Genomic DNA, 19,471 nt, shown 5'->3' on the forward strand with positions numbered 1-19,471 from the left:
TATAAATTATAAGTTTATGCTTACACATTGTTGCTCCTTAAAGGGTATGTTCAGCTATCTAATGTGCAGCGATACATCAATTATGTTCCCAATAGTGACAAGAAACTGTAATTTTTTGCGTCATAGTGCTGCTGTTGAGTGCCTGCCTCTCCATCAATGATCAGCAACTCTTTTTTACTGAGCGGTGGATGGTCCCGCCATCCATTGGTCTGGTCACGCCTCCTCAGCCCCTTCGCCTCCCACGTGGTAAACACTGTCTGTGCTATGTTTGGGATGTGTTTGTGGCCTTGGTGATTGTCTCTGTAGATTTTTGGATAACTTTCAAAACCCCTCAGCCGCCTCTATGAGTTGCTGGTTACACTGTAAGGTGACTCATTGCAGTCAATGCCTAGTTATTTTTTAGCACCAGCCAAATCATTATCATCTAATGCACTAGCGGTCCCGAACATTCGGAAAGGATGTCTTTAACTTCTGAATGTTTTCGCTTGTTTTGCCTCGCTATTCCTCTTTTCTTTCATAGCTGGTTGGCCGTTAGCCGTTCATCTCATTCTTACTCTCTGTTTTTTTATCTCTGAGGAGAAGCAATTCTGCAGTGATCATCACATCTGTCATGTAGCTATATTGTTCAGAGGATCAATGCCTTTGCTGCAATTTTTCTTGATGCCCTACAATGTTCTTTCCTCTCTTCAGGGAGCTCAGGAGGAAACCCTGCTTTGTACAAGAGGAACAGACTCAGATACTTTAACAAATATAATGTCAGGGTCTTATAACCGGTCTAATAATCAAAACACAACTGTTTAATCACATCAACGTGTAACTTCTAATCTTTGCACTAATGTCAGTAAAACTAACTCCTGTATGTTTACTGTACTTGGCAAGTAAATCTGAACCTATGATTGTACTTGGTGTGCAAATGAATGCAAACTCAACACAGGCTTCCTGCATTTGCTGATTCAGTACACAACATTGCTTATAATTCCAGTGAGCAAAGGCTTTTATCCGAAGCTTTCTAATTGTCTCCTGTCTCAATGGCTGTGACCCATGCATCAATTAACCTCCAGCTTTGGTGAATTTAAGTGCTTCACTGAAGTTAGAGCAGCCTCTGAGAGCAGGGTGGAAAGAGCCCGTGATTGAACTGTATCGTGTCAGTGATTTATTGTAGGCAACCTGTCTTTGCAAAGGTATGCAGTCTAAACATACAGCAGACACAGTGTTAGCATGTCTGACTGGCAAGCGTGCTCACTGCGCTGGAAATACACAACATGGGACCTGTGAATCAAAGCATCTTCGCTCATTGCAACAGGCTGCAGGGGTGTGTATACATTGTATATACAGTATTTAAAAAAGAACATCTTCATTTGTACAATTTCAAGGATGCCAAATAAAGTATAGAGAAGGTTGTGTGTAGCACTTTAATATTTAACTAAGGCATAAACAGTATACCTGTAAAGACCTGAAAACAATGGTTGATTAATCCGTTAGTTGACAGGCATAAAGTTAGTTTAATAATTAAGATAAAGTCCACTTACTAGTTTCTTTTCATGGTGCTTTCCCTCAGCAGAAGGAGCTTGCTCAGATGTCATTTGTTATAAACTCTATTCACTAATGAAGACAGTGAGATGGGAATGAAATCCATTGTAAAAGCTAATAAGTGGACCTTGATTGCTAAATAATAAGCTTGAGTCTGGAGTGAATTAGCTTAAATTAGCACAAAGACTGGAAAGGGTGGAAAACAGCTAGCCAAGTTCCTCATGAAGGTAATAAAACCTACCTAATTAACGCATTATCTTCTATTTTCTCATCTTTTATCATAAAGAAGACGGATTTGTGTATTTCCTCAAAATATCAAAATTTGTTTTGTATTTGTTTTGCTTGTTGTTTATACCAACATTCATTCATTCATATCATTCACTCATTTGTTAAAAAATGCCTTTTTCCATTATTAGAATTAGCTGTTTTCTCAGTTTTTGAGTTGCACCTTGGGCTCAGTTAAATTGTGATGGGTATTTTTCTAACTTTTATGACATCTTAGAGACTAAATTAATTGTTAGTGAATACAATCATTAGTTTAAGCCGTGCTGTCTGTATTAAAGGCCACTGTCTTTTTTGAGTAGCTTTGATATCTGCAAATGTTCCGTTATTTAAGTTCTTAATTTTTTCCACCTCTGCTGCACTTATATGGAGGAATAATAAGTTAACACACTTCTTTCTGTATAAAATAACATGAATTTAACCATCTTTAGCTAGATCTCCTGTCACTTTACTCAGTGAACAGGGACGCATTTATTTATGTGCATGGTTGCACGCGTGTTAAAGCATATGTTCATGGGTTCATGAGTGTCAGGTCATCCAGAGACACTTTATTTTGGGAGCCTCTTAGACCAAGGTGTTACTGTCACTACCTCCTCAGGCTGTTCTCCTCAGACAGGGAGAGACTTGGTCACATGCAGTTTGAGGAGCTTGGTGGAACTTACACATGGGCTGAATGGCAATTCTGCTACACTTTTAAGTGCTTTTTCAAGATTACCTATTTTATGATTTTATTGTCATCATTTTGACAGTTGTCAGGGTTGAGGTTGCGTATGTGCGCACCTGCAAAGGGTTTAATTGCGTGTTGATCCTTTTCTGTGCACTTGCGTGTGTGTCTACGCTGGCATGCATGTGTGTTTGTGTGTGTGTGTGTGTGTGTGTGTGTGTTAGCCAGCTGTGGGAGCTCAGCAATGAGCTCAGGTGTGTAGCTTTTTTGTCATGATTAAGGAGAAAGCTACCAAGAGTCACTGCTCTGAATGTTTAGATATGTTTGCATCAAGCACTCAGAATAGAATACACTGCATGTACTTTTAGATTTGTCATCATAAGTAGGCCTAATTTAGGCATTTTTTTTCTCTTGGTCAAGCAATCAGTACTAGGTTATGTCATTTTCACTAACTACATCCCTGATTATTATATTTCCTCTCCTGGACATGCAACAGTCAATGTAGTGTGACTCCCTTTTGAATCGGTGTTGTTTATCTACACTGAAAACACTCTTACATACCCACACAGGATCATTGCCTTTCCATGTGAGGAAAAACGTATTACAGATGTCATCATTTATTCAACAAGCAGTTTGGTAGTTGATTTATGCAATGAATAGCTAATGGAGCAGCTGCTACAAAATTCAAATCTCCTGTGTGATTTATGGCTGCATTATTAGAGCCACAACTCATTGGGTGTGCTTGTATTTTATACGTATTCTGTCATGCTGGAAATGAGTCACGCAGGTAGATCTGATTACATCTGAAGTTTTCTGACAAGTGAGGGCCTGGTCATATAATGGTCCTTGTAGCAGCTAGCTCCCAAAGCTAAGCCCTAGGCCTTTGTTGCTGCAGTTCATCCTGCTGCAGCTAATTGGCCTCTGGCTAGCCCTAAGTCCGGAGTGTTGCAAACATGCACAGAAAACCATGACTGTACATCAGCTCTGGGAAGCTCAGAATTATGGAAAAGCCAAGCGTGTATTTTTTAATCCACCCATATTCTAAATCTGGAATAAACTTTTCACTAGTCAGCCGAATCTGTTGCCGTTGGGGACTGTACAAAAATTCTTTAAGGTGTTGAGGGGGGCTGAACCTTATGTTTTCACTTTGTAAGAAGTACTCATGAGGGATAGTTTTAACATGACACCTCATTACCCACAAAGCAACTTGACTGCTGAATGTTTGGTCTAAGATCCGAGTGTGTTATGCTAGTAGCGGCTAATGTAGCTTCAAGTAGCGATGAGGAGCACCATTTACCTTAATATCTTTAAGCAACTTTATTGTGTGCCACCAATGTTTACATTTATAAACCCTGAGACAGAAGAGTTGTCCTCTACATATGCTGCACCTACTTTATAAGGCCTCTTTGATGTAACCATTACCTATATTTGCAAAAGAAGGCTGAAACAAAGTATGGATTTCAGACAAGAAATTAATCTATTTTATCTTGAGCCAAAAGAAAAACACCCTTCCCCTCTTTATGACCCCCCAATAATCCCTTGATATAACCCATTTAGTTTAACTCTCACGCTTTCTTTCTTTCTTCTTGCCCTCTTGTTCTTTCACGCTCACTGCTCTCACTCCCCTCATTCCCCCTTTTCTTAATTATTGATGGAAAATAGAAATTACAGATAATTAAATGACAATTATGATCTCCTACACAGGGGAGTTTTGCCAAGGGGAATAACTTAGTAGGTTACTGTTAAGGTCATTCATTAAATACTGGAGTCAAAGACCACACACATACACACACATGCACACACACGCACACACACGCGCGTGCACACACACAGACACTAACACATATACACACATACACACACACTTATTCACGCACGCACGCACACACACACACACACACACACACACACACACACACACCACACACACACACACAGTAGAGACTGCATTTTTAGGCCTTTTAGATAGTGTAATCCTTTCTGGTATAGTCCTCAGGGAGAGGCAGTTTGTTGACAGGGTTGGAAGGTCATACTTACAGAGAGACATACACACAAGCAACATAAACATTCACATGTTTGGTTGCACTTATGAAGCCACAATGTATAAATAAGCCACACTGTGGTGGTGTCGTTTGACAGTTTACATAATAAGGTGCCTGAGTGCCGAGATACAAGGCTAACTGTCTAACTATCTAAAGAGATGTGGGGAACATTACTGGGATTCAATAAGATTGGACGAGACCTATCCTCAGATGCACTGGAGAGGAAATTTTTCACACAAATAAAAAAAGGCACACAACACACACTATATCTCCTTCTGTCTCTGAGGAAGCTCTGTTTTGGGTCTCACAATGCAAACAGGATGTAACCTATTTTGATCACGGTGCCATATTGCATCATCAAATATTAAAAGACTTGACTGCACTGCATTATGTCTTCTAAATAATGGTAGTTGAATAATGCGGGCTACTATCGTTACCTCCTATTCTTTCCTTGAAGACGCAGACGGCGAGGTCATTCTTTCCTCAGTAACTGTTTAATTTATGTATGTTTGTGAGTGCACATGCATGTATCTATGTGTGTGTGTGTGTGGGGGGGGGGGGGGGGTAGGGGAGGATCTGGGAGCATCTGTGTCATTGATAGAGCATTAGCGCACTGTTCTGTCTGGGGTTCTTAGTCAACAGTCATGCTAGTGATTTGAAATATTCCCCCTCATTTCTGATTCTTTCCCATCTCTTTTCTTTCTCTTCCCTGCATTCTCTCTGCTTTGCTCTCCCTGCTTCTATCTCTTTCCTGCCCCTCTTTCCCCCCCTCGCTCTATGCTGATCCAGACTTTGGAATTCAATGTTGCTATGGTAACAATGTCAGGTTGGTCCTCTCTGCCTCCCCCTTTTGCTCCTCTTATTCAGGCTAGATGCAGTACAACTCACTCTGGAGTCAGTCTGTCTTTAGCCTGTAACACTGTCACTTATAATTACTCTAACCTGTATTAATATAATTCCAATATGGTTCTAAAACATTAAAATAAAGCATCTGTAGTGTAGAAAGTAGATTTGATGGGTTGATTAGTCAGTCTACAAAAAATGAATCTGCAACAAGAGTCTACAACCCTGCTGGCAGCTCAGTGAGGCTATAGTTACAGGGGTGTTTTGAGCTACGTAAATGCTAATATAAGCATGCTAACATGATCACAATCATAATGCTAACACGTAAGCAGGTGTTTAACATGTTCACCATTTTAGTTTAGGGTGCATGCTAACAGAGCACAAAATGTCATTTGGGTTGCAGATATGTTGTCATAAATCAAAGTATTAGACAAATTATAATTTGGACCTGATGATGGTGCTTGATGAAAAGTCAGGGGATCACCAAAGTGATTACAATTCATCCTGAGGGGATTATAAATGTGTGGAGCAAATTGCATGGCAATCTATCCAGTAGTCATTACAATATTTCACTAAAAGCCAATCATGTCAAGGTAATTGTAGCACTAGAGAAAAAGTTAAAGCACCACCAAAGTCACTTTGATTAACTTCTAAAGATCATGAATGGCTGCACAAAAGTTCTTGGCAATCTGTCCAATAGGTGTTGATATTTCAGTCTGACAGACTGACACTGAGCCATGCTGCTAGCATGGCAAAAAATAAAAAAATAAATAAAAACTCCACAAATCCCCTGGATCCAGATTCTTTTGTTTGGTAATTGTAGGGATGCACCGCTTTATTTTGTCTTGTTATTTGAGATATTTAATTTGAGAAGATAAGATTGTGAGTTTCTGGACTGTTAGTTGGACAAAGACCTCATCTTGTGCATCAGAAAACTGGAAAGGGGCAGTATTCACTGTTTTCTGACATTTTATAGATCAAACGATTAGTTGATTAATAGTGAAAATTCAATCTCATTCATTTAGCCTTTATTTACACAGGGTGGTCCAGTTAGAGCAGTTCACTCTCTTTTGCATGGGCGCCTTCTGCAAACAGGACAGCAAAAGCAAATGCAAAAATCCAACATTTAGACAAACATGAAAATGTACTAGGGATTCAACTAACAACCATTATTAATTATTCTTCAGATTGTTTTCTCGATTAATGATTTGAACTATAAAATGTCAGAAAATAGTAAAAAAAGGTCGATGACAAATTCCTAAAGACTGAGGTGACGTCTCCAAACTGCTTGTTTTTTTAAATTGACAATTCAAAATTCAAAGATTTCAATTTATTCTTATGTATTATAGGCTATATATTACTAGAAAAGCAGTAAATCCCAACAATTATGTTCCAATGTTTGGTACTTTTGCTTGAATAATTACTTAATTAATCAATTATAAAATAGTTTTCTGCCATTCAACCAATTGACTAATTTACTCATTGTTTCAGACCTACAACTTACAAAATTATACAAAAAAAGATGAGGATAACGTTGAGAAAGGCGGGAATCAAATCAGCATTAAACAAAATCTGAACACGTATTTTTCAATATGGCGATTCCAGCTTTGATAGAATGATTGTACTAATGGCTATTTACTGCACTATACTCTTTGCAATAAAAATGTCAAACATGTTCTTTTCATCTTGAAATGCATTATCTACGTAATACTACTACAAAAACTACTAAAATCCCCCCTGTCTTTTGCCTTATTTTCTGTGCAGCTGCAGAGCAGTGACCATGCTGCAAGTTTTCTGCTAACGGGGGACGGACAGAGAGCGGGACAACCGTCCAAGCCACAACCTTCAACAGCAACATCTTTGAGAAAGAAAGAAAAAGAGAGAGAGAGAGCAAGAGAAAGAGGGCAAAAGAGAGAGAACGAGTGCAAGAAGGAGAGAGGGAGCGGGTGAAAACAGTCGATGGATGCTGTCCGGATTGAGGGGACAGCACGTTCTTCACTGACGAGGAAAAGAAAGATTTCAAAATTGAGTCGAAGGATAGAAACTCGCCGTCAGGTAAGTCTTCTTGACTGGTTGAGTCTTTTCTAGTCTGTCAGAATCTGTGTTGTCAGGGTGAAATGGAAACTTTTTATTTAATTATAGGCCACTGAGGCAACTTTATTGCCCCTTCACAAATGCAGGTGTGCATGTGGCGAGCTGTATGATGCTATTTCTGTGAGAGCATACATGTTTTTGTAAAGGGTGTAAAGGGTGCACCCACATTCCCTTCCTAATAATGACTGTAACAGGTACAAGTTCATGTCATGTTAGATGTGCGTGTGTGTGTGTGTGTGTGTGTGTGTGTGTGTGTGTGTGTGTGTGTGTGTTGTGTGTGTGGTGTGTGTGTGGTGTGTGTGTGTGTTTGTGTGTGTAGTCATCTCCAGTCCTGCTGATTCTGAGGGGGAAAATGGTGTCAGGGTCATGAATATGGAGTACATTGAGATTGGGAGGATGTGATCTGTTGTGTTTCACATCAATTCTGTCTTGTTAAGCAGAGTCAGCAGAGTTATTCAACTCTCCTCCAAGGACACATCATACAGCCACTTGTGCACCTCCCACATCCGCCTCCTCGCTGTTGTCTTTTCTCATCGCCTCCCTCTCAGCCTCCCACCCGTGCCCCTCTTGCCCCTCATCATCTCACCTGAACGTTCATGGTCTTTCTTAATAAACTGCACTTTGTGTATGATTGAAAACACACTTCCGCTTACATTGTCCATTCTTTATTGTTCTCTAACTTATCCGTCCCTTTCCTCTTCTCCTTCCCTTCCTCCTCCTATGTTTTCTCTCTGAAGGCATGGTGTGTGAGAAGGGGATCCAGATCCTTCTCACCACCGTGGGGGCATTCGCTGCCTTCGGCCTGATGACGGTGGCAATAGGGACGGACTACTGGCTGTACTCCCGTGCCCTCATCTGCAACAGCACAGCCAACGTTACCCAGGATGACCCCCATAACAAGGACAAGAAGGATCCAGGGGCGCTCACCCACTCTGGACTGTGGAGGATATGCTGCCTGGAAGGTAAAGAATAAGTTGTGGGAGACTCTTTGGGTCACTGGGTGATATATGGACTAAAGGGGATGTGTGCTGGAGCAAAGTTGTTTGGGTTGAGGTTGATGATTTCAGTGAAAAGGGTGCTGAGCTGATGGAAGCGCAGCGCTGGTTACGTTCTAGCCATTTAGCATATAACATAGATCCAAATGAAGTCTAGACCTTCTTGCTTCCAGGACTTGTAGGGACCTGGGGGTGAGTAGGGATAATAAAGCAGAGTCAACTGAAGATTAAGAAATGCGCTTATCTGCTTTACTTACTGAGAGTTAGATGAGAAGATTAATATGAAATATGAAGTTAAAGACAGCAGCCAGTTAACATAGCTTAGCATAAAGATTTGAAACAGGAGGAAACAGCTATCTTGGCTCTGTACAAAATCCACCTATAAGCACCAAAAAGCTCACTAATCAACACATTATAGCTGGCTTGTTTAATTTGTACAAAAACTGAAGCTTCAAAACGACAATTTGTAACATCCAAAGTTGTCAGAGGCGTTTCCAGTTTTTGTGTTGAGCTAAACTAACTGCCCACTAGATATAGCTTCATATTTACACTACAGAGTTTGATATACAGTTGTATCAATCTTCTCTTCTAACTCTCTGCAAGAAAGTGAAAGTGTATTTCCCAAAATGTTGAACTGTTCCTTTAAATGTTCTTTATACTCTTTATTTCTTTAAGTCAGGTAAGAGAGGATGGGTGACTATCCATTTTTCCTGCAGAATAATTCAGATTGAGCACACATTTCTTTCTGTTTGTAGACTTTGTTGAAATTACAAACACTTGTCTTTCTGCCTCCGCTGTGTTTTGACTATTTAACACTAGCCAAAATCGAGTGGGTGCCGCTGGACACTGGAGGTAGTGATGAATCCAACTGAACTGAACTTGTTACATTGGGATGAAAGTTCCTTGGCTATGTCAAAGCTTTTAAGTGGAAACATATTTTCCGTCACTCACCATGTGTTGCAAAGCGGGATCAGTTTGTTCAGCAGTGTCCGCATTTCACTTGACCTTTGGACACTTTGTTTAGGAAGCAGTCGCATTGCTGTAATATTAGTAATCATTTATAGCATCAACATAACACATTCTTCTCATACTTTTTAGACATTACCTAGTCACAAGAAGACACGTTTGCATAATTGCAGTATAATTACATGATACTGAAGCACAAACCTCACTCTAAATAATCCATAAATCTTGTGTTTGAATCAGGCTGCAGTAATTTAATTCAAGTGCTAAAACAAAAGGCCCAAATGGCGGAAGCTACAGAAACTGGCAGTGGCCATCTCTCAATCTTCAGCTTGTCACTGCAACACAAGCTGCTAATTTATTATACATTACACTGCCTGGCTGACACTCAACAGTAATTGCTGGGATGGAGTTAACAGTGAAGCAGTTACAACCAACAGGGTAGCGGGAGTTAGCGATCTGTGCCTTTGCTACAGACTTCTGTCTTCAGGAAAACCTCTTGGCTCTCCTAATAAAGCATCCTCAGGCCCATCTTGGGCTTGGTCATTGTACAAAGCTAATTTGTCCTCATCTCTAAGCTTCCTGATAGCAAAGCACCCAATTAGAGATAAGCTCTAGCCCTTGCAGCACTGCTGCAGTGCACCCCCTCCCACTCCCTCCTTTTCCTCACTCTTTCAGTTTCTCCACTTGCTATCCCTCTGTCTTATTCCCCCAAACATTACATTTAATCTTTCTCTGGTTTCCCCTACTTGTAGTTTCCTCTGTTTCAGTCTTTTCTCTCACATTGTGGTGCAAAAAAGCTGACAGTGTCTTGGCATGGCTTAGAGGTGAAGTATCCTTGATGTCTGTAAGTATTCAGCCAAGATAGATGCTCAGTAGTTATGTAGTGATGCAGTGAGGTGTAGCTGGAGTGGAAGTGCTGGACATGCTAGCTCTTAAAGATTTATGCCCGTGGGTGGGTGGCACATTATGCTGTGGATAGAGATGTGTCCTGTCCTCTCCAGCTTTTTTGCCCATTTACTGAAGGTGGGGTTGGACTGAATTACTTTTAAATCATTATTTTATTTATTAGCCCCTCAGCTGTGTAAGATGAACTCAGGCACCCCTTCTGGTTATAAAGGTGTTTATTGAATTCATTATTAACTGGGTGTTATTTAATTCAAATCAATATATAACAGTGGATATTGTCATAATTCATTTTTATATAACTGAATTCTTAATGTCTCTTAATTTTCAGTATGGTTAAGTTCAGAAATGTACTACTTTCAGCTGTCAATTTTAACATAGTATCACAGTAGTTTTAGCTTCATATTTATCTATTTTTATTCTATCAAACTATTTGAATTGTCAAGCATTTTCCCATTACTACATTTCCATTATTGCATTGTAGCTGACAGTTTTTGCTTTTCTGCTCACATGTCTGTTCATGTGTTAAAACTGGCTCAATATGTTATTTTTTCTTTCTTGCTGTGTTTCTTTTTATTAAGTCTTAATTTAATTGTTGTTTTCAAATTAGTTTAGCCACTCCAGAACTACCCCCTGGTAACGGCAAAAGTACCCTTTGGGGTACAGGTGCCCCTTATATATAGGACATGGAGATAAGATAAGATAAGATGAGATAATGTGGAGCTCAAAGTATCACAAGGGAAATTGTTATGCAGGTGTCATAGTACTAAGTAGGGAATATTGCAAATATACTGGGTGCAAATATTAAACATCAATAAGGTACAAAATCTGAATATACTTAAATGTACAAAAAAAAACATAAAACAACAAACAAAACACTATGCCAAAAATATAAACAGGTTAACAGAACGGTCATAGATAAGAAGTGGCATATGTATGTACAATATTAAATCTGAAGTACAGGTAGTGTTTACGGTTTGTCCACAGTTGTGTGTATAAAACTGGAACTAGTATGATGTGTTGTAGTTATATGTTATTGTCAGAAGTGGGATTCAAACCCATGCATCCTGGGTAAACACATAAACACAAAACTAGCCAGCTAATACTGCCACTCAGTAGAATTTTATGTCCTGAAATTAGGAGCTTGTAGAGATGCAATGTTTAGTGGCAGTAAGTCATTCAGAGAATCAGTGATTAGTCCTACAGCAAACATGTGCTTTGAGGAACTGAAGGAAATCTGTCAAAAATGCCAACTAATGAAACTATGAAAAAATGAAACCCTGACCATCACCTGGAACGGCCTGTGTCTGAGAATGAGAGTGCGGGACTGTGTGGCTCAACTGATGTACCTCCTCCGTTTCTTTACAGACCAACCTGTGGAAATATAAGAGCTGTGAGAAAGACCAGCTCACCCCACATGTGTCCGTCTCTCCCTACGTCTGTGTCTCTTCATTCCATCACTTCCATCCATCTTACTCACAATCCATCCATCAGCAACAGTGGTGTGCTGTCATCATCGTGCGTGCATCCCTAAATTCGTCTGTCTGTCTACACGCAAGACCCCGGCGGGTAGTTATCTGTCTGCCTGTTTGACTGTGTGTGTGTGTGTGTGTAAGTGTGTGTGTGTGTGTGTGTGTGTGTGTGTGTCTACTGTATATGCATGTGATGTTACTAACTTGCATTCAGAAGAACCTTTGGGATGTTCTCATGTATGTTGACGTTTTTTCACCCTGTACACATGCTTGGATTCAAACAAGAGATGTTGCAACAAAGACATGACTATGTTCAGGTGTCACTCAGTTTGTTGCTTGGGAGGGTATTCGCTGTTCTCTTTTTTAAGATTACAATTGTGAGTTCCTGTCTTTGTTGTGTCTGGTCAACCCTGTTTCTCCTCTCATATCTCAGGAGTAAAGAGAGGATCGTGTTCTCAGATTAACCACTTTCCAGAAGATGCAGACTTTGACCATGATGGGGCAGAGTATGTCCTACGTAAGTCAATACCAGCATTAATAGGTATATGATGAATGAATGAGAGAGATGGCTGGTTACAAATAAGAGAGAGAAGGAAAATAAATTGTAAAATTAACTTCTGTTACTTTTTTTTATTTGGTGTTTATTGTTTATTGCGCATTCCTCAGAAGATTATCTCTGCAAGAAATAAACATGTGTCATTGTGTACAGAAAGTCAGGGGAGATGGGTTGCCCTAGTTTGTCCTCAGTGCCCTGCAGTGATGTCTCTCTGCTCCATGATATGCTACATGTGTGCCTGTGCATACAGAATGAAAAGCTTGTGTTCTGTTTACAATGTTGCAGAGGCATTTTGCTGGCATTTAGGTGGCATTTTCTCTCCTGTGGCCTAGTTTTTTCTAGATGAGAGAAGTGTGTGTGTGTGTATATATGTGTGTGTGTGTGTGTGTGTGTGTGTGCGTGTGTGTTTGTGTGTGTGTGTGGTGTGTGTGTGTGTGTGTGTGTGTGTGCGTGTGCGTGTGCGTGTGCGTGTGCGTGTGCGTGTGTGTGTTCCGACATTGCCAGACCTAATCGAAAATGCGAGTTAGTCTGGAACCTCCAATTTCCAATCAGGTATCAACGGCCTTAGACAAAAAATACCTCTGAATGCAATTGGATAACAACCAACAAATGGAAACATACTACAGTTTGTAGAGATGAGCTGTGATGGTGTAGCATCAATGTCTGTAAACGAGTGTTGCTGTTTTTGGCATCAGAATTTGTCCCCGGGACGAGGGTGCACAAGGCAGAAATGATGTCATCACATATTTGCATAAAGCGCAAAGGCCCTGCAAGAGAGCTCAACAGTCCTGCCTACAACAGGTTCTGGAAGTAAAAAATACAATGCAATTTCTCCATTGACAACTATAAGCCATAAAATCGTAACCGCTGATGGTAGACTTAAAACCATCTACCACATGACTAACCGATTGTATGTGCTCATATAGATAGAAGTTCATGGGGCACCGACCTTGTTTTGAGATAATTGTCTTTTATTCAAGATGTCTTGGATAAGTACTTCATTACCCACAATCCTGATCAATTCCACAGTGATGCCTCATGCTGGTGAGGAGGGGGAGCTGTCGGTACCCGATCTGTGCGCAAGATTAGATTAGATTAGATTAGATTATACTTTATTTATCCCACGACGGGGAAATTCTGTCGTTACAAGTAGCAGCATAGCAGCAACAGCAAAAAACAAAAAACAAAACAATAACACACAAACAAGTAAGCACGAAAGAAATACAAGGCAAGAAATACAAGGCAAGAAATACAGGCAAGAAATAGACAATGAAAATATGGTAATTGAGTAAGTAAAATGCCGTCAAACAAAAGGAATTTTAAAGTGCGGTTGCCATGATAAGAGAATCCTGTTCACGTGGATTTACGACACTGCACAAATCACCATCTGTTCCCACGCTTCTGCTGTTAGCCTCCACCGGGAAGCTAATGTTAGTTTAGCTAACAGCTAATTTGGCTTTTGTACTGGTACAATGACAACAAAGGCTTTCAATTCAATTCAATAATGTTAACTCAAACTAAACACTGGGAAAAGCAGGCTATAGCTGACGTAACAGCTGTTATGTATTTTAAAGGTTATTTTAAGGTTTTATTTGGGTCTTTTAAAGTTATTACATGCTGGCTCAGCTAGCGGTTAGCAGAATAGCTGTTAGCTAAACAAACGTTAGCTTACTTTAGTCAGTGGTGTGCGGTGGTTTATGGGATGAGTAGTTCCTTTGTTTGATAATAAAATTATTTGACTTTGACTTTTTTGTCAAAGTCAATGTTTAGTATATCATTTTGCTGGTAGCTGGTTAGCTTAGGCATGGTCTAAAACTCTTTATATACGGATTTTTCCAGACGTCAATGGAAAAAATGAATGGGAAATTTACTTCCGGAACCCAAGGTCTCTCGGAGGAGGGGTGTTGTCAGTCAAATTTTCTGAAACCCATCCCATACTGTATGAACTAAGTGGTTGTGATTGACCTGGCCCAAAGCAGGAGTGTTTACCAATTGAATCTTTTTAATGTGAACTAATATCTGTAGGAAAAGTTTGATTCTTGTAACTTATATAATGTAGCTCTTTTATGTTGAATCAAGCGTGTGTTTGATGTCATAAACTAACTATGAAAACAATTCAGATATTGTTATAGAATTCCCATGTAATTCCACACATATTTACATTCCATCTTCATTCTAGTTTTTCTTTTTCACCAGTATTCTCTCTTCTTTTTAGGGGTAGTCAGGGCTTCCAACATCTTCCCAATCCTTAGTGCCATCCTGCTTCTGATGGGAGGGGTTTGCATCGCTGCCAGTCGTTTCTATAAGAGCAAAAGGAACATCATACTGGGGGCGGGAATTCTCTTTGTGGCTGCAGGTAACTTACATAACAATATTGTATGTGCATCTCTGTGCAGATATATGCGCTTATATGTGTGTGACTGCTTGTGTGAATGGTGGTCCGGAGAATATTAGCTTACTTGCCCAACAGTTTAATGCTTGGTCTGGAAGTGTCTAGTCTAGTTTAGTCTGTCAGTTTAATAGAGCGTTTTACATTCAACCTTCATCTTGCCAGTTGTCTTTATTGAGAATGTCACAAATCGTTATGTCAAACAAATGTGTTTATTGATACAATAAGTTAGTCTGTCTGAGTTTATTTAGCTCTTTTGTTGTCCCTTAGGTCTGAGTAACATAATTGGTGTGATCGTGTACATCTCGGCCGCACTGGGGGACATCTCTCCTAAGAAGGACGAGGATAAGAAGTGGCAGTACTCCTACGGTTGGTCCTTTTACTTCGGAGGTCTGTCCTTCATCATGGCCGAGATGGTGGGGGTGCTGGCTGTAAACATCTACATTGAGAAGAACAAGGAGCTGCGCTGCCGCTCGCGTACCGACATTTTCAAGAGCACCACGCACGCAATGCTTCGCCTGCCCAGCTACCGCTTCCGCCGTCGCTCCCGCTCTTCGTCCCGCTCCACAGACCCCTCCCGCTCTCGAGACCCCTCACCTGTAGGGGGGGGTGGGGGCAAGAACTTTGGCCTGCCCCCCTCTGCGCTGCTTTCCCAGGGCCCCATCTCCGTATCCACTTTACCAAATCCCCACTCTCGCTCCCACACGACCCTGGCTGGAGGCGACATCTCTCTCTACACGTTGTCCCGTGACCCCAAACTGGGGGGTTTGCCGCCCATGTATGGAACGGTGGACAGGGCCACGCTCTACCAGCTCCACAACTGCTTCCCAAAGGATGGAGGGGGAGGTGGGGTGATGATGAGTGGTACACTTCCCTCGCTTAAGTCCCACAACCCTTCCAATTCTTCTAACTCCAACGCGCCAATGCCCAACTCGGTGGGTTCCGCCCCTCCACCCTTCAACTCGTCCACAGTAGACAGGGAGCGAGGGATGGGGACTCTGGACAGGCTGAAGGGAGACAGGGAGAGCAACTCCAACACCCTCAATAGGAAGACAACGCCTGTGTAGACAGAAAGGGTGTGAGAGGAGGAGGTGAGAAGGAAGGGAGAGAAGGAAGATGGGTAGTAATGAAAGAGGGAAGATAGAGAGAAGCATTGTGTTTATGTGGCTCAACACAAAATAGATAGCAAGACATGTGAAATGCTAAATCTCTCCCTCCATGTTCACTGTTATTTAGTCTGCTCAATCTCACTGAGAACAAAAAGAAGATTAGTAATAACAGAGTGATAATAACAACAACAATGAACTTTCACAATAAAACTATTTTGATATTTTAACGTGCTAGAAATGATTTATTTTGTTAATGATCAAACGCAATTAACCTTGGGCTATTATAAAAAGGTTTCACATATTTTTTTGTGCAATATTACTGCTAATTAACCCGATCATCATTAATGTAAAATTGTTGTTGTGATTATTCTTAGCGTTATTACATGCTAGCCAGATTTGCAAACACTATATAGTTTGGAATGAAAATTTCAATTTCCATGTTACTTTCACTCAAATTTTAGATCTCAACGACTTTTACTGTGAATTTCTTCCATGCAGAACCACTGGGACTGTCAGTGATCTGTGTGTAACTGTGTCAAAGTGTCAAGCATGAGTGTGCACAATATGTGGAAGAATGAGGGCCTGTATTTTTCTGAACCCCCATATTATATAATTTTCATTCATAACATGAAGTCATATTTGAATACTGTAAATTGTCTTCCAATATTGATACTGAAATGCAACAATAATGTGAGTGATTGAGACAACTGATCAACTTCATTGTTATTATAAGTCTGAGTTTTCTATGGGCCTCTGTTAGTCTTATTTCCATTCTAATCAGTGTTAACAGTAGTACTTGTAGCTATAGTCGTGTTGAAGATGTTTGTTCTTGGGCATTAACAGAAACCTCTGATTGGAGGACGCAGAAAATAGAGATATAGAATAATACATTTGTACAGATTCAGGTAAAGTTGACTGCCTGAGCAGAAAAACAAAAAAACGAATCATTTTTTTCTATGAAGAGTCCCAAAGTGAGACATGCAACTCATACTTTTCAGTGGCAAAAAAAAGACAATATGTATATGTGGGTTGAGAGGGTTTAAAAAACACTATGGAGAAAACTTTTGAAAAGATACATGTACATTGTAATTTACGCATACATATATTTGTAAAGTCTATAAATTTGTTTTTCGGGACCACTGTTCAAACTGGGTATGCATTTTGGGCTGTTTTGTTCCCGGTGCCCTCCCTGGACTCTGCGCCGCCATACCTGCTCCCCCTGCCAAAATTTACCACAGAGACAACCCCTAACCTCCCCAAAGATTCTTTTCACTGTGCTTCCCTCATGACCGCTGACTCCTGAGTCTGAACTCTGACCTGATCTGTTTATGTTGATGAGAATGTAAACACATGGAAACAGCCCCCATCCCCCACCCCCCACCTCTCTCTTCTGAACTGTCCCGAGTGACTGCAGATCCGGGTTGAAACCATGGACACACCGCTACATGATATAATGAAGAAGCAAAACAAAACAACCAGACGCTTCCAGATTCTATATGTTTTAATTTCTTTGATTTAATTTCAGAAAAAAGAATAATGTGATAAAAACTGCACACAGACAGCATTTATGTGGGCAATATGAATAGTATGTAGTGAGAATAGATATATCTAGACAAATGATTATGGTTTATCTAAATGTGTGATAAACTTAAGCACTGTATTGCACGAAGTTTATAAAAAAAAATACAATAACAGACATATTCACAGACTACTGTCTTTTGTTTCCCTCAAGATCATCTGTAGAAAGTCTACAAGTATTAAGATCCTTTAGCCTACTTAAAGTGGCTCAAATCAATATATTTTTTTGATAACAATGTATTTAATGAAATTGTGAAAGGAGTTGCTCGTAGTGAAGAAGCTGCAGCTCTGCTCAGGTTTACAGCGAGTTTCAGCTCATTGTTATTGTTTAGCTATCTGGTTCACTAAGTTACCGTTCTCGATCACTCTCACCGTTCTCAGGGCGTTGTTTCCGTTCGCAGCAGGAAGCTGTTTTCAGCAATAAAAATATAATAATCACACTAGCTGTCCAGCACCAAACAGCAGACAGACCCAGTTAGCAAGTAGCTGGTGAACATAGTGCAGCATTTAGAAACTAGAGAGACAGATATTTACCTCAGAAGTCGGAAGAAACCAAAAGCAGAGCTAAAAGAAGAGTGAATATTGGACCTAAGGGTGGTCAGAAACACAACTCCAAATAAATTAGAATGTTGCTCTGCAACAGCATAACTAACTCTTTGCTAACAAGTTTGCCATATCAAGTGGCCAAAAAATCTTTTATTGCAGGTTCAAATAAAAGTAGCAATTTTACACTTTAAAAAATACTTATTAGTGAAAGTCCTGCAATAAAAATGCAACTTAAGGTCCCCTTCCACTATTGTTACTTCCCTTGGATGTTTTATGTTCCCTGTAGAATGATGCATGTTCAGAGTTTTATACTAGAAGGCTGTTTTTACGTTTATCTGCTGAAGGTTTCTCTGTGCTCAACCTAAACATGAGTTTAAGACATGTACGCACAAGCAATAATTTTTATTTAAAGCAGAATATTTGTGTTTGTCTTAATTCATGTCTATATGGGGTCTTTAAGTAAAAGTACAAAAGTATTAGCAACAAAATACACTTAAAATATCAGAAGTTAGTATTCAGTATTGAAATTGGCCCCTCTCAGTGTTAAATGATTGCATCATTATTATTGATGCATCAACTAACCAAAATGTTTATGTTGTACAGTGTGCCAATTTTAACTGCGCTAAAAACTGCTGGTTACTTTACTCTATATAAATCCATCATATGTTATGAACTGATAATTTGTTTTTTTATTTAAAATCTTCAACTGAAAAGTATTTATGTTACTTTCCATCACTGGCTATAACACTGTTCTTCATTGGGAAGCAAACACATTTCTTCTTAGTTACTAAAGCTCAAGGTCTCTCCGTTAATCTTTGGTGTGCTGTGATCCTAAAAAGACTTCAACCTTCACTGTCAGACCTTAGGCTCATAATATTTGCAAATATATGGGTAGCGCCAGATGGGTGGTATTTGTCAAATAGAATAATGAGGAAAGCAACCAATGGTTAATTCAGTGTACTTTTCAATGACCACCCTACTTGAGTACATAAGTTTTGTCTTGATGGACCCATCTGGTATCTCATGCATGTTTTTGAATAAACAATTATAAAGTACTGTGAAGGTCTGCTTTGACCCCTAAAGGCCCATTGGGACTGCAAATTGAAGCAGTCTCACTTCCTTGACAAGGGGCCTGAGATTCCCAGCAGTGCTCCTGGACCCTGATGATTAGTTATCTGGAGTGTCTTCCCTGCCATTGTCATACCCACAGTGTAGTTTTATATTCTATATGACAATAGCTTGATTCAAAGAGGGAGGAGAAAAAGGAAGGATGAAAGGCTGCCAAAGCAAACTCATGTCATCTACTAAACAGGCACCGTTTGTTATCAGATAAAGTTAGAGATGTATGGACATTCAGTATTTTGGCAATATATCAGTTGACGTTTTTCCCCTTCTCAATAAAGAAGTCCAGGAAGCACATTTCCATTTACAAAAACGAAGTCAGTGGTTGTGAACCACTTGTCACACAGTCTCAGTAGAACTATTAGAGTAGTATAACTAAC

General features: G+C 40.0%; 1 protein-coding gene across 3 annotated transcripts in view; it reads left to right on the forward strand.

Annotated features, from left to right (window-relative positions):
* Positions 1-17,545, forward strand: part of cacng8b (calcium channel, voltage-dependent, gamma subunit 8b) — a 19,439-nt gene extending 1,894 nt beyond the window's left edge. The window contains exons 2-7 of one of the 3 annotated variants that reach the window (XM_032518955.1): positions 5,308-5,344; positions 7,126-7,416; positions 8,193-8,417; positions 12,225-12,308; positions 14,563-14,703; positions 15,007-17,545. In XM_032518955.1, the coding sequence (XP_032374846.1) occupies positions 8,195-8,417; positions 12,225-12,308; positions 14,563-14,703; positions 15,007-15,803 (1,245 nt within the window). In that variant the 5' untranslated portion in view covers positions 5,308-5,344; positions 7,126-7,416; positions 8,193-8,194 and the 3' untranslated portion in view covers positions 15,804-17,545. Of the gene's footprint in view, positions 1-222; positions 247-5,307; positions 5,345-7,125; positions 7,417-8,192; positions 8,418-12,224; positions 12,309-14,562; positions 14,704-15,006 lie in introns of those variants that run through there. The other 2 variants (XM_032518956.1, XM_032518954.1) reach the window with 2 other exon arrangements.
* The last annotated feature ends 1,926 nt before the right edge of the window (positions 17,546-19,471 follow it).

The sequence above is a fragment of the Etheostoma spectabile genome, chromosome 6 (assembly GCF_008692095.1).
Source record: "Etheostoma spectabile isolate EspeVRDwgs_2016 chromosome 6, UIUC_Espe_1.0, whole genome shotgun sequence".
Classification (NCBI taxonomy): domain Eukaryota; kingdom Metazoa; phylum Chordata; class Actinopteri; order Perciformes; family Percidae; genus Etheostoma; species Etheostoma spectabile.